This window comes from Aquarana catesbeiana, linkage group LG03, assembly GCF_042186555.1.
Source record: "Aquarana catesbeiana isolate 2022-GZ linkage group LG03, ASM4218655v1, whole genome shotgun sequence".
Classification (NCBI taxonomy): Eukaryota; Metazoa; Chordata; class Amphibia; order Anura; family Ranidae; genus Aquarana; species Aquarana catesbeiana.
In genome coordinates, this window is record NC_133326.1 from 117,954,444 (window position 1) to 117,967,000 (window position 12,557).

Sequence of the window (12,557 nt, forward strand, 5' to 3'; positions counted from 1 at the left end):
CCCTGACCAGATACACTCCAGTTAATGGCTGCAAGTGCTGATCAGATGCCGATCAGCTGCTGATTTCTGTTGAACTGGCCAATATTTAGCCCCTGTGTACCAGTCTTTTTTTTTTTAAATCAGATTTTTTTTATTGGTAGAAAACGGAAAAAACATTTAATGTATCAGTCTTTAGTTGGTGGCAGTGGGGAATGAAGTAGTAAAGAAGTTAAGGAGGACTGAATGAGAGGGTGTTAATGGGAGTGATGAAAAAGGTCTGTTTGGCAGCATTGAGGGAGGAATATAGTTTAAGAAGGGAGCTTTACACAGGGCAAAGTCTTGCAGACTAGGCACAAAAATGGAAATAAATATTTCAAAAGTATTGCATTTGTGAGAAAATCCACTCTTCTGTATTCTTTGAAAAAGGAAAAAAAGTGAGGGGCTCCTTTAAGGTCTTGGAATTTTAGGCTGTCACAATAATTCATACAGCTAAAAAAAAAAAAAAAAAAAAAAAAACAGTTACTGTTTTATGTCATTCCATCACATCGGCTGGAAAGATATAAAAGCACTATGAAAAGCAATCATGCAATGATGCATTAAGGGAAGTGAAAGGAAAACTTCCATTTACTACACATATTGTATTGATATTTGCTAAATTGAATGTGAAAATCAGCCATGTGCAGTGACTTAAAATAAGTATTTACATTACATTTCTATAGTTCCCTGTTAAAGAGGAAGTAAACCCTGGTGGGTTTTACTTCCTCTTTATTTGTCTGCAAAGGTAAAGCATAATGGGCTACTATGCACCGCATAGTAGCTCATTATGTGTCACTTACCTGAAACCGAAGCCTGCGATGTCACCGCTGTTCCCACTAGCAGGGAGCGTCCATCTTCGCCCCTCTTCATGATCTGCCCTTTCTAAAGTGTGCATGCGCCGTAGACATCAACGCATGCGCCATAGACATTGGCAGATGCCGCGTGGTCATCGGTGCACAGATTTATTGTAAATATCTCCTAAACCGTGGAGGTTTAGGAGATATTTAAAGCACCTACAGGTTAGCCTTAATATAGGCTTACCTGTAGGTAAAAGTGGTTGTACAGGGTGTACAACCACTTTAAGTGACTGAGATTTTGGAATGGTCTGTGTATGGTCAATAATAGAATTACCACACACAGAAATATAGATGCCATAAATTATACATTTTTTCTATGAAAAGAGTTGTATTTTTTTAATGTGAATAGTGCAGAGCAGAGTTTGCTTTAGGACTCATGCACACTTGCAGAAAAACACCGCTTTCAGAGGCATAATTTTTCTTTTTTTTTTTTTTATGCCTCTGAACACAGGTCTATTTCAGCCACTGTGTCCCCTAAACCAACTTTCAGAGAGGCACATGCTGGCATCATTTTCAGTTTTTCACACATACACTAAAAAACATAAACCTGCGTGTATGTATGTAAATGAATTCCATTGGCCATAAAAAAATAATATTCTAGCCAACAGAAGGAGTTTATCCTGATAAACACTATGGGGTTGGTTTACTAAAGCTGCAGAGTGCAAAATCTGGTGCAGCTCTGCATAGAAACCAATCAGCTTACGCTTTTTTTTTTTTTTTTTGCTTAACTGAACAAGCTGAAGTTAGAAGCTGATTGGCTACCACGCAGAGCTGCACCAGATTTTGCACTCTCCTGTTTTAGTAAATCAACCCCCAACAAGCCTGTAAAGTAAACACACATAAATAGGAGTAGTTTAGTATGCCCATCTGCATGAAACCTTATGATGTATACACCAGGGAAATCCCAAATAACGAGATGTCTTTAAAGTGGTGTTCCGGCCGAAATTATACTTTTTAAATAAAAATACCCCTATAATACACAAGATTAATGTATTCTAGTAAAGTTAGTCTGTAAACTAAGGTCTGTTTTGTATGTTTATAGCAGTAGTTTGTTATTTTATAAACTTACAGCAGGCCGTGGCCATCTTAAGTGTGGGCATCTGAAGCCAGACTGTATTTCTTCCTGGATCTCATCCTTGCAGATCTCGCACATGCTCAGTGCAGCACAAGCAGTGTAATAGGTTTCAGGTCAGGTTTCCATAGCAACGGCAGTTTCAGAGGAAGTTGCCGCCCCTTCCCAGAAGGCATTGCAAACAGGAAATGATGCGATGGGCCGCGGCCAGGGAGGAGGAAGTGAAAAATGAATACAGCAGATATACAGTAGGTGCTGAGAAAAAAAATTAAAAAATATCCAATTTGTTTACAGTGCACAGTTTAGTGAGGGATGCTGAAGAGTTGTAAAAGTGGGTGGAACTCCACTTTAAAGAAGAACTGCAGTCTACTCACATAATTTGTAATAAAAACATCTTTGCCATTCTGAAGCTTCCCTCCAATCACTTTGCATATTATTTTATTTATACTGTAATTCTGTACTTGCCATCTACGCTGCCGAAATATCCCTTTACTTTAACTGAGGCCATCTGAAGCTGCTGCCTGTTCACTTCCTGGATTTACACAGAGGCACACCTCCAGCTCTGCAGCCCTGCAGCTCTCATTGGCCCTCTTATGACTGATCCCTTCTCCCTTTCTGGCAAACTCTCACTAGAGTGTGTGAGAGAGAGAGCTGTGTATGATGTCATAAGCCTGGGCTTTTTAGCAGACAAGAAACAGGAAGTGGGCTGTATAAGGTATTTACTGGCAGAAAAAATGTTTTACTATCCAAAGTTAAAACAACAAGAGCAGAAGAATTAATAGATGGAAAGTTAAAAAAATGACCGAAGGTCCGCTTTAATGTCTCAGTATTGAAGCCCACAAAGAGCGCAGTGTGTGCTGTGTATTAAAGCAGTATTAAACCTAAAACAAAAAATCTATTATATAGCTGCTTACCAATCGTTAAACATGGTGGCTGCATCAGTTTTCTTTTTTTGGCTTTGTTCCATCTGTGTTCACCTGGTGATCTGGCCAGTAACACACTTCCTGTATTAGTGAGGCACAACTCTGGAGGAATGAGCACAGGAGGCACAGCAGACAGCAGTATTCTCAGTCTGGGGGGAAGGGGAGTGTTAAACGTATTAGCAGATTAGATACAGTAACAAATTGAAGCCGTTTATAATCAGTTACAGCAAACCGTTTTTCCCCTTTTGGGATAAATGTTTTGTCAGTGTTAAATAGTTTGTCTCATCCATGTAATACGGCTGGAGAGCTTGAGCTTGTGAAAAACAACAGAATTGTTGGCTTGATCAGCACATGAAAACAAGAAAGAAAGCCTAAAAATGGAAACGAATGCAGCCATCACATCTAAGAACTGAAAAGCAGCAATACAATAAATGTTTGATTTAACACTGCTTTAATGACAAATGCATGCTAAATCAGCTTTCTATGCTTTTTGTAAGTCCTTGCTCATTTTCTTTAAAAGACAATGGTTACAATTATTCCCAATTCATAAATCTTTAATAATTGCTTTCATAGCCTCCTGACACTAGAGTGCGCTGTTCTATCATAGCCACTCTAAAGTATACCATTGTATACTCGGTGTCGCCACCATCTTGCTACACCCCGCACTCCTCCACAGTAAAGATATATTGGGAAGGGGGAAAGCAGACATCTTGTTACACCCACCGGAGTTTTGCATCTTACACTTATTTTTAACAGTAAAGTGAGTGACATATAGTACTTAGAACTCCGTCTGAATGTTTAGATGTTGAATTGTAAAAGCAGCAAACTTCTGTCAGATTAGCAAACCTATGAGATGAGCAGGCCTGCCACGGATTTAGAAATTGAACATCTAACCAGTCAGACGGAGTTCTTTCCTGGAGCTAGTCTGGTAAGCATGAACAGACGTTTGTCTTCAACAAAATGGACGTCACTATACTTTTCTATTGGAGGAACTGGAGACATTTCCTGGAGTTGTCATGTGACGGTGCTGTCACTGGTGTTATGGAAACATTTCACCACAGCCAGGAAGAAATGGTGGAAAGTTCGTTATTTCCAGTTCTGTCTGTTCAGATAAGATTACTATCCTGACTAATGAAGAGTTCTGGCCCCTTCTGTGGTAGGTATGATCTCTATGGGTGAGCCCTCTTATTCCATGTTCTCAGAGATCCCAGTGTGTGGACTGATATAAAATAAAGCATTGGACTGTAATGTGCTCTGACATGTCTGTAATTGTTCTGCAGAGTGTATATAGGATCTATCTATGATGTGGAATCAGTACAAATACACCCCTCTGCCCCTGAGCCTGGACCCCCTGCCATCCAATGCTGCAAAATCAGGTAATGTTCTTACATGATAATTTCACCTTTCAAAAAAATAAAATAATGCATTATATTGGTAACACCATCCACAGCATGTACATATACATTGCATTTCACTGTTCCAGAGAAGGCTACATCAGTAGTAAGGATGGGCTCGGGCGTGTTCACACACTCCACATGTAGAGCCCGCCAGGAAATTGGCACAGCGCTAACCACAGGCAGTGAGACATTTCCAGAAGTGCGGCTGCAGAGATCGGGAATTGTCTCACTGCCTGTGATTAGCTCAGCGCCGTGCCGACTTCCTGGCGGGCTCTACACGTGGAGTGTGCGAACACGCCCAAGCCCATCCTTAATCAGTAGTCCACTTCATGTGTACCAGTTCAACTTCCTACATAAGATATTATATCATAAATACAATTATCAACTACGGAGAGGCTACAATTTCTCAATGCGTTTCGCAGATGTGATTGGCGGTTTTAATTTGATATAAGAAATGCAAATAAAATAAACATCAAATTTACACTTTACTGTACAGAAGCTCTATTCATGAATGTTGTTACAATGTGTATAATTACACTTGCTTACCCTCATTTATCTTTACATTACCTTATGGATTAAGCCACATAGGGCTCCATTCAAAAAGTGTTATCTTGCCGCATCCGAAGGGCCTGGTATGCATTGGGGGGGGGGGGGGGGCACGCAGTTTTGATTTTTTTAATACCAGCAATTCTTTTCTTTACATCTAGTTGTCATGGGGGGAATCCCGCTGACAGCTGATGAGTGTGTTCGCACACCGGTGTGTTCGCACACCCCAGGTGCTGAGCCCGCCAGGAAGTCGGCACTGCGCTAATCACAGGCAGTGAGACATTTCTGATCTCTGCAGCCGCGCATTGGGAAATGTCTCACTGCCTGTGATCAGCGCAGTGCCGACTTCCTGGCGGGCTCTGCACCTGGGGTTTGCCAACATGCCGGAGCTCATCCTTACTGATGACTCATTGATTGTTAAGGACATGTCAGCTGCCCATTCCTTAACCACAATGCTGTTTACTGGTTGTTAAGGATGCCGGGGCTGACGGTTCCTTAACTATTGCATGCTGGCATCACTACTTATTTACCGCATGCATTTATTCATTTATTTCATTTTGTGAAATTACTTTAACTCCTGTTTTTTGCGGTATTTACTAGGGATGCCGATACCAGGCATTTGATCGAGTATCGGTACTCGTCCAAATGCTACCGATACTTTGCCGTGTGATTTGCGTCAATACAAAATGAATGGGCGCAAATCGCACTGCAAAGAAGCGCATGCGATTTGAACAGGAATGCGGTGTGTGTGTGTAGAAAGGGATTAAAGCGCTATCTAGTGGGCAGCATAGAACTCACAGTACATATCTGTTAGGACATCAGGGCCGCTAGAGGAGATGTAGATGCAGTCCGCCCCCAAGCTGACATCGCTTCCGCCCTATACCCACAGGGTCACGGAACTTCTAAAGCCCTGTGAGCACCTCCAACGGCCCTGATTTTCTACCAGATATGTACTGTGAGTTTTTAGCATTGTTTAAACTGACTAGATGGTACTTTAATCCCTTTACACAAACACACACACACACACACACTTCTTTGCAGTGCAATTTTTTTTCGTATTGATGCAAATTGCACAGCAAAGTATTGGTACTCGGTATTGGCAAGTACTTACCGAAAATATCAGTACTCGTACTCGCTGATTAAAAAACAATATCGGTGCAACCCTAGTATTTACTGAACGTTTTTGCTTTTATATGGTAAATACCACATAAAGCAATAGTGAATTGAAATTTTCAGGATCGCATGCAGTGTTTGGGAAAACACCTAAATGCCACATGTGATCTGCTTTTGTAAATAGAGCCCATAGGGTATTATAAAGTGTTTGGTGTGTTTTTTAAGTTAATAGCAGAAATAAACTGTGCAGCAAGCCCCCACCTTCCTTTTAACAAAATGCTACTTATCTAACAGGGTTGCCAAAACTTCCCTTTAAAAACTCACCCATAGGTTACCGATGTTCTCTGTCCAAATAAAGCCACATTCTGAGCCTATTAACCAGAGAATTTGTTTAGCACAAATGCGCTCATTTGCATTCTCCAGTACATAGGTCAGTGTGATAAACAGTAGAGCCGATATCAGTGTTGTAAGGCCCACTGTCAGTAGATCCATCTTATTTATAGTACAATAAATATTGGTGTTGTAAGGTACAATGTCAGTAGATCACTGTGATATACAGTAGAACAGATATCGGTGATGTCACATTCACTGCAAAATACTAAACGTTATCACGCTATTTATCTTATGTCCTAAAGAAAACACTGTATTTATTGGCGTATAACACGCACTTTTTTCCCCTGAAAATAGAGGGGGAAAAAGTAGTGTACCTCGGAGGGGAAGGATGGGGATGAGCACCGCCGGAATTCACCGAGCCGTCATCTCCTGTTTACTCTCTCACTCGGCTCTCACGTCACACACACACATTCCAACCCAGAGCATTTAGTGTACTCTAAAAGTACATTGTCATCCAAAATTTAAAAAAAACGCCTTTTGAATACTGAACAATCTCAGAACAATTTATTTTTGTTTGCTGCATAGTAAACAGAATGATCTCACTATTCATAACACACCATATAAAAAGTAGCTGGGATCTGCTGGCTGTCGCTGTGAGACAGCTGATAACAGCCAGACTTTACAGACTGACAGCTTGCTACTCAGTATTTGTACCTTTTATTTGCTAGGGTGACCATACACATTAACATCAGACCGATGCTGCAGCCACAAAGGGGAATATGTATGTTTATAATTTTGACATCACACGCTTTTTCTTTACCAATTGTTTAGGGGAAGGTTTCATTCTGTCTCAGTGCTGCTTCTAGAGCAGTGTAGGGAGGATTTTATGAATCCAGATGAACTCCTATAGTAAATTTGTCTCATAAACTGTCTCTCTTTTCCTATTCATCGCTGCCTTGCTGTGCAACAGAACTGATAAATGCCCCCCTATGTATCTTATGTCCCTCCTTTACTATGACTTATGTAAACCATGTCGAGTAAGCTTATTTAAAACCTTGTTCCCCACAGCTAAATCCGAAATATGGCTGATGAAGTTTTGTCACATAGCGATCACCTGCCTGTGTTTTCTGATCATGATCATCACCTTGCCTGTTTCCATCTGGTTTTCCATAAAGGTAAAATATTACTTAAAATCCTTACCTCATCACCCTTTATTTAAACTGTTTCCAAACCCAAGAACAAAATTGTTATATATTACATCTTATCAGTCTTTAGATGTGGTGGCTGGATTCGTTTTCTTCAATCTGCCTTTTTCCCTTAATTTTCAACCTCCATTAACACACATCCTGCCCTAGGGTGACATCACATACACCCCATTCTGTAGTTATGGAGGCGCAGTGTTGTCACTCTAGGATAAGGCTACAGAATACCTTCCCCTTGCCTCTTCCCCATTGTGACGGGGAGTCACTTTGGGCGGGGGGCTTGTAGAACCCAGCTTACCTTAGAGAGCACTGGAATCTCCTTGTCCAGCTCCTCCGGACCCTTCTATGTGTAGGTGACCCTGTGTCTCTTAGGGGCACAGGGTGACCGAGAACCCTAGTCTGATCTGCACTAATCAGACTCGCTGTAAAATAGGGTATTTCATTTTTCCAAAGATGTGATTTTCATATGACTTTGCTTACGTCCCGAGTCTCAGTGATGTAAAAGATATATATGCCAAATTTCAAGAAGATTGGATAATATTTAAGAGTTGCACATATTGATCACTTTTATCAAAGCAAAGTCTGTGGGCTTCACTTGATAAGAAGTCATATACAACAATGCTGGATGAAGAAAGTCCCGTTCAAGGCTTTCTAGAAGAACGAGTGAAAATGGTTAACTACATCCAAAATGTCCTAAAAGACGGAAGTCATCCAAGAGAAGACTACAAAGAGTCATGAGTCATATGAGTATGAGTCAGCCTCATATATGTTCGCTTTTAGCATAAGGCAATTGTAAGTCAATGGGCTTCAAACAATGATTTGGATATGCTACAGCTTTTGAGCACTTACCCAGATGTAGACGTCAAAAAATGTGCTCTCACAGTTGCTAAGAGACACCACTGGTATCTGTCAGAAACAAACGTAGGATTGGCTTTTTTGTACGAACGTATTACTCAGGCTGTTAAGGAAAATATGACTAAAAATTTAGAAACCAAACCTGCAAAGAAAAAGGAAGTGAAACGATTAGAGGGTAAAAACATGGTTTTTGAAGGAAAAGACCTGAGCCATTTTGTTACTAATAAAACAAAGACGTTCTTTGAATTGTTTGGGATCCACAATGTGACAGAATACTGCAGTGATTCTCTAAGAAGCCATGTGAACGCTCTTAAGGTTGTCAATGATACCGCAGAAAGAGGAATTGCTCTGATAAAAAAGTATAATGAATCGGTCAGGGATGAACAATAAAAACAATTCTTATTGAGGGTAGTCGAGCATCACAGAAAAGTCGTCGCCAAGCGAACAAAACAAGGGATTGCATTGTTCAAAGTTGATTAATATAACACATGTTTTGCCTATCATATAACCTATTAATCTTAGTGTATAGTTTTAATAGTATTTTAAAGTGGAGGGCTACCCTAAAAACAAAAAAAAAACATCAAAATGTTCCTAAAAATCTGGAAAAAAAAAAAAATGAAAATAAAATGTTTTAACTTACCAGAAATGGCTGTTGCACAGTGCTGGGAACTGTGTGTGTCCCACAACACAGCGCGTCCCATTCACAAAGCGCTGAGCGACTCGCGCATGTGCAGTAGGAAATGGGCAGTGAAGCCACAAAGCTCCACTGCCTGTTTCCCTTAGTTCGAATGGCGGTGCCGGGACCCGAGAGCTGAGGGGCGGGTCGGCCTCGGGCAGCCGACATCGCGGGCACCAGGGAAGTCTGCACTAAGATACAAGTCAGATATCAGACATCCCCTGCAACAAAAATGTCATTTTTGGTGAGATACTCCCACTAGAAAATCATGTCTAAAGGGATGCAGACCCTGCCACTTTTCTCATTAAAGCCCTGCAGGTGCAGTGACTGATAATTATGAAAGCTGACATATAATTATGAAACCGCTCTCATTAGATTCACTCCTGAACACAGACACACACACAGGGATTTCTTCAGAATAACAAAAGGTAGGAATCTGCACAAAAAGTTTGTTAGAATCCGTGTAATGTACATTGATCACCCAGAGGGGAATGTTTATTTTTCTCAACAAAAGTGCAGTTATGCTTTAACAGAGAAAAGGAAGTGAATAGATGTTTATTGTTGGTGAAAGGAGAACTGAAGCATACTGTACATTGATATTCCATATTAGGGGAAATTAAAAGCTGGAACAAAAGCATTACTCTTCATCTGATTATCCAATTCCATGTACTGACGTGAATTCTCAATCAAAACAGCATGTTTAGTAAAGGAACATCACGCGGAAATATAAAAATAAAAAGTGGAAGTATTATTCATAGCATCAAATGCCAGCTATTTCTCTGTTCTGTACATAGAGTTGCCACTTTATCCCTCTAAACCCGAATACATATTAATTACACAGGTTCTGAGACTAATTTCATGCAGATAAAGCACCAAGTGAGTTTTTTAATCATCATCTTAATCAGCCACAGAAACTGTGTAATTAATATGTGTTTGGTTTTAAAGGGATGAGGTGGCAACCCTATCTGTACATCAACCCCACAGATCACTTCTTAGTGAATTCATTTTCTTAGATGCATTAAAATCATACTGACCGTTGTTTGTTTTAACCACTTCTCGCACGGCCTATAGCAGAATGATGGCCAGGCGGTGGTTCAGTTATCCTGACTGGACGTCATATGACGTCCAGCAGGATAACAGCCGCCCGTGGGGGCGCGAATCACGACGATCGGTGGTGCGTGTGTCAGTTTGACACACCGCTGCACTGATCTCAGAAAGGACCCACCGACGGAGGCTCTTTACCATGTGATCAGCTGTGTCCAATCACAGCTGATCACGATGTAAACAGGAAGAGCCATTGATCGGCTTTTCCTCACTCGCGTCTGACAGACGCGAGTAGAGGAGAGCCGATCGGCTGCTCTCCTGACAGGGGGGGTCTGTGCTGATTGTTTATCAGCGCAGCCCCCCCTCGGATGCCACCCAGGACCACCAGGATGGCCATCCACACTGGACCACCAGGTATGCCGCCCTAGACCACCAGGAAAATGCAAATCTGTGCCAAGGCAGCTGCCAATCAATGCCCACTCACAATGCCTACCACTGCCAGTGCCACCAGGGATGCCTATCAGTTCCGCATATCAGTGCCCATCTGTGCCACGTATCAATGCCCATCGGTGCCCAGCAATGCCACCTATCAGTGCCCAGCAGTGCCGCCTATCAGTGCCACCCATAAGTACCCATCTTTGCAGCCTTTCAGTGCCCATCAGTGTCGCTCATCAGTGCCCACCAGTGCCACCCATGAGTGCCCATCAGTGCCTCCTATCAATGCCCATCAGTGCTGCATATCAGTGCCCCCTACCAGTGCCCATCAGTGCTGCATATCAGTGCCCATCGTCGGTGCCCGATCATTGGTGCCACCTCATCGGTGCCGCCTTATCAGTGCCCATCAGTGAAGAAGAAAACTTCCTTATTTACAAAATTTTATAACAGAAACAAAAGCAAAACTTTTTTTTTTCAAAATTTTTGGTCTTTCTTTATTTATTTAGCAAAAAATAAAAACCGCAGAGGTGATCAAATACCACCAAAAGAAAGCTCTATTTGTGAGGACAAAATGATAAAAATTCTGTGTGGGTACAGTGTAGCCGCACAATTGTCATTTAAACAGCGACAGCGATGAAAGCTGAAAATTGACTTGGGCAGGAGGGGGGGGGGGGGGGAGTGCCTGGTATTGAACTGGTTAAAAGACCTAAATAATAAAATATTTAGATAAGTGTCCAAATTACGGTATATTAAAGTGGTTGTAAAGGAGAAGTTTTTTTTTTTACCTCAATAAATTTTCTGCCTCAAAGGTAAAAAAAAACTTTCTGTGTGCAGCTCCCCCCCCCATTACTTACCTGAGCCTGATCTTGATCCAGCGATGTGCACAAAAGCAGAGTCTCTCTCCACTCTCTCCTCTCCTTTCTCTCTCTCTCTCCGCTCTCTCTCTCTCTCTCTCTCTGCCCTGCCCCCACTGCCTTGTCACAGGATTTGATTGACAGCAAAGGGAGCATATGGCTTCCACCGCTATCAGTCTGCCCGATTGATAGCGGTGGAAGCCATATGCTCACTCTGCTGTCAATCAAATCCTGTGACAAGGCAGTTGGGGGCAGAGCAGAGCCGTGCTGCTTGCAGGTGTGCCACAATAAGAAGTGGCTTCCTATGGTGGCACACCAAGAAGAGGAGGAGCCAGCCTACACACTTATAAAGGAGGAATTAACAGCTGAATTTAATTTAAGCAGGACTAAACCCTCCCATCTTTTACAGCCAATGGAAATCGCCATCTTAAGCCATCCATAGATGGGCAGGGCAGGCTGATTGTACAACCAGCATGTTGAATATTTAAATGCAATTATTGCCATTGGCCGCTAGCAAATTCATGGCGTTCTTCCGGGCAGGGATGCCCCCCCCCCGCTGGTAGAACACAATGGCTCTGCGGGGGGGGGGGGGGATTCTCCCATCAACACAGTCAGTCAATCGAGCAATTTACCTTTACACAGGTTAGTCATGAGTGTTAGAAGGGATCTGAATCTTCTAAACATCTAAATCCATCCAGGGGCTACAGATACAGCACCCTTTGCTACAATGTAAAGTAGTGAGTGTACAGCTTGTATAACAGTGTAAATTTGCCGTCCCCTCAAAATAACTCAACACACAGCCATTAATGTCTGAACCGGTGGCAACAAAAGTGAGTACACCCTGGAGTGAAAATGTCCAAATTGGGCCCAATTAGCCATTTTCCCTCCCCGGTGTCCTTCGCCTGGAAGTTCAACAATGCACCTCATGGCAAACAACTCTCTGAGGATCTGAAAAAAAGGTTTGTTGCTCCACCTAAAGATGGCCTAGGCTATAAGAAGATTGCCAACTGAAAACTGAAACTGAGCTGCAGCACAGTGGCCAAGACCATACAGCGCTTTAACAGGACAGGTTCAGCTCAGAACAGCCCTCACCATGGTTGAGCAAAGAAGTTGAGTGCACGTGCTCAGCGTCATATCCAGAGGTTGTCTTTGGGAAATAGACGTATGAGTGCTGCCAGCATTTCTGCAGAGGTTGAAGGGGCGAGGGGTCAGCCTGTCAATGCTCAGACCATATG

General features: G+C 42.2%; 1 protein-coding gene across 2 annotated transcripts in view; it reads left to right on the forward strand.

Annotated features, from left to right (window-relative positions):
- The first annotated feature begins 3,866 nt into the window (after positions 1-3,866).
- The window catches only part of STOML1 (stomatin like 1), a 34,245-nt gene continuing 25,554 nt past the window's right edge, over positions 3,867-12,557 (forward strand). The window contains exons 1-3 of one of the 2 annotated variants that reach the window (XM_073619073.1): positions 3,867-4,027; positions 4,148-4,243; positions 7,325-7,431. In XM_073619073.1, the coding sequence (XP_073475174.1) occupies positions 4,168-4,243; positions 7,325-7,431 (183 nt within the window). In that variant the 5' untranslated portion in view covers positions 3,867-4,027; positions 4,148-4,167. The remainder of the gene's footprint in view (positions 4,028-4,147; positions 4,244-7,324; positions 7,432-12,557) is intronic. The other variant, XM_073619072.1, reaches the window with a different exon arrangement.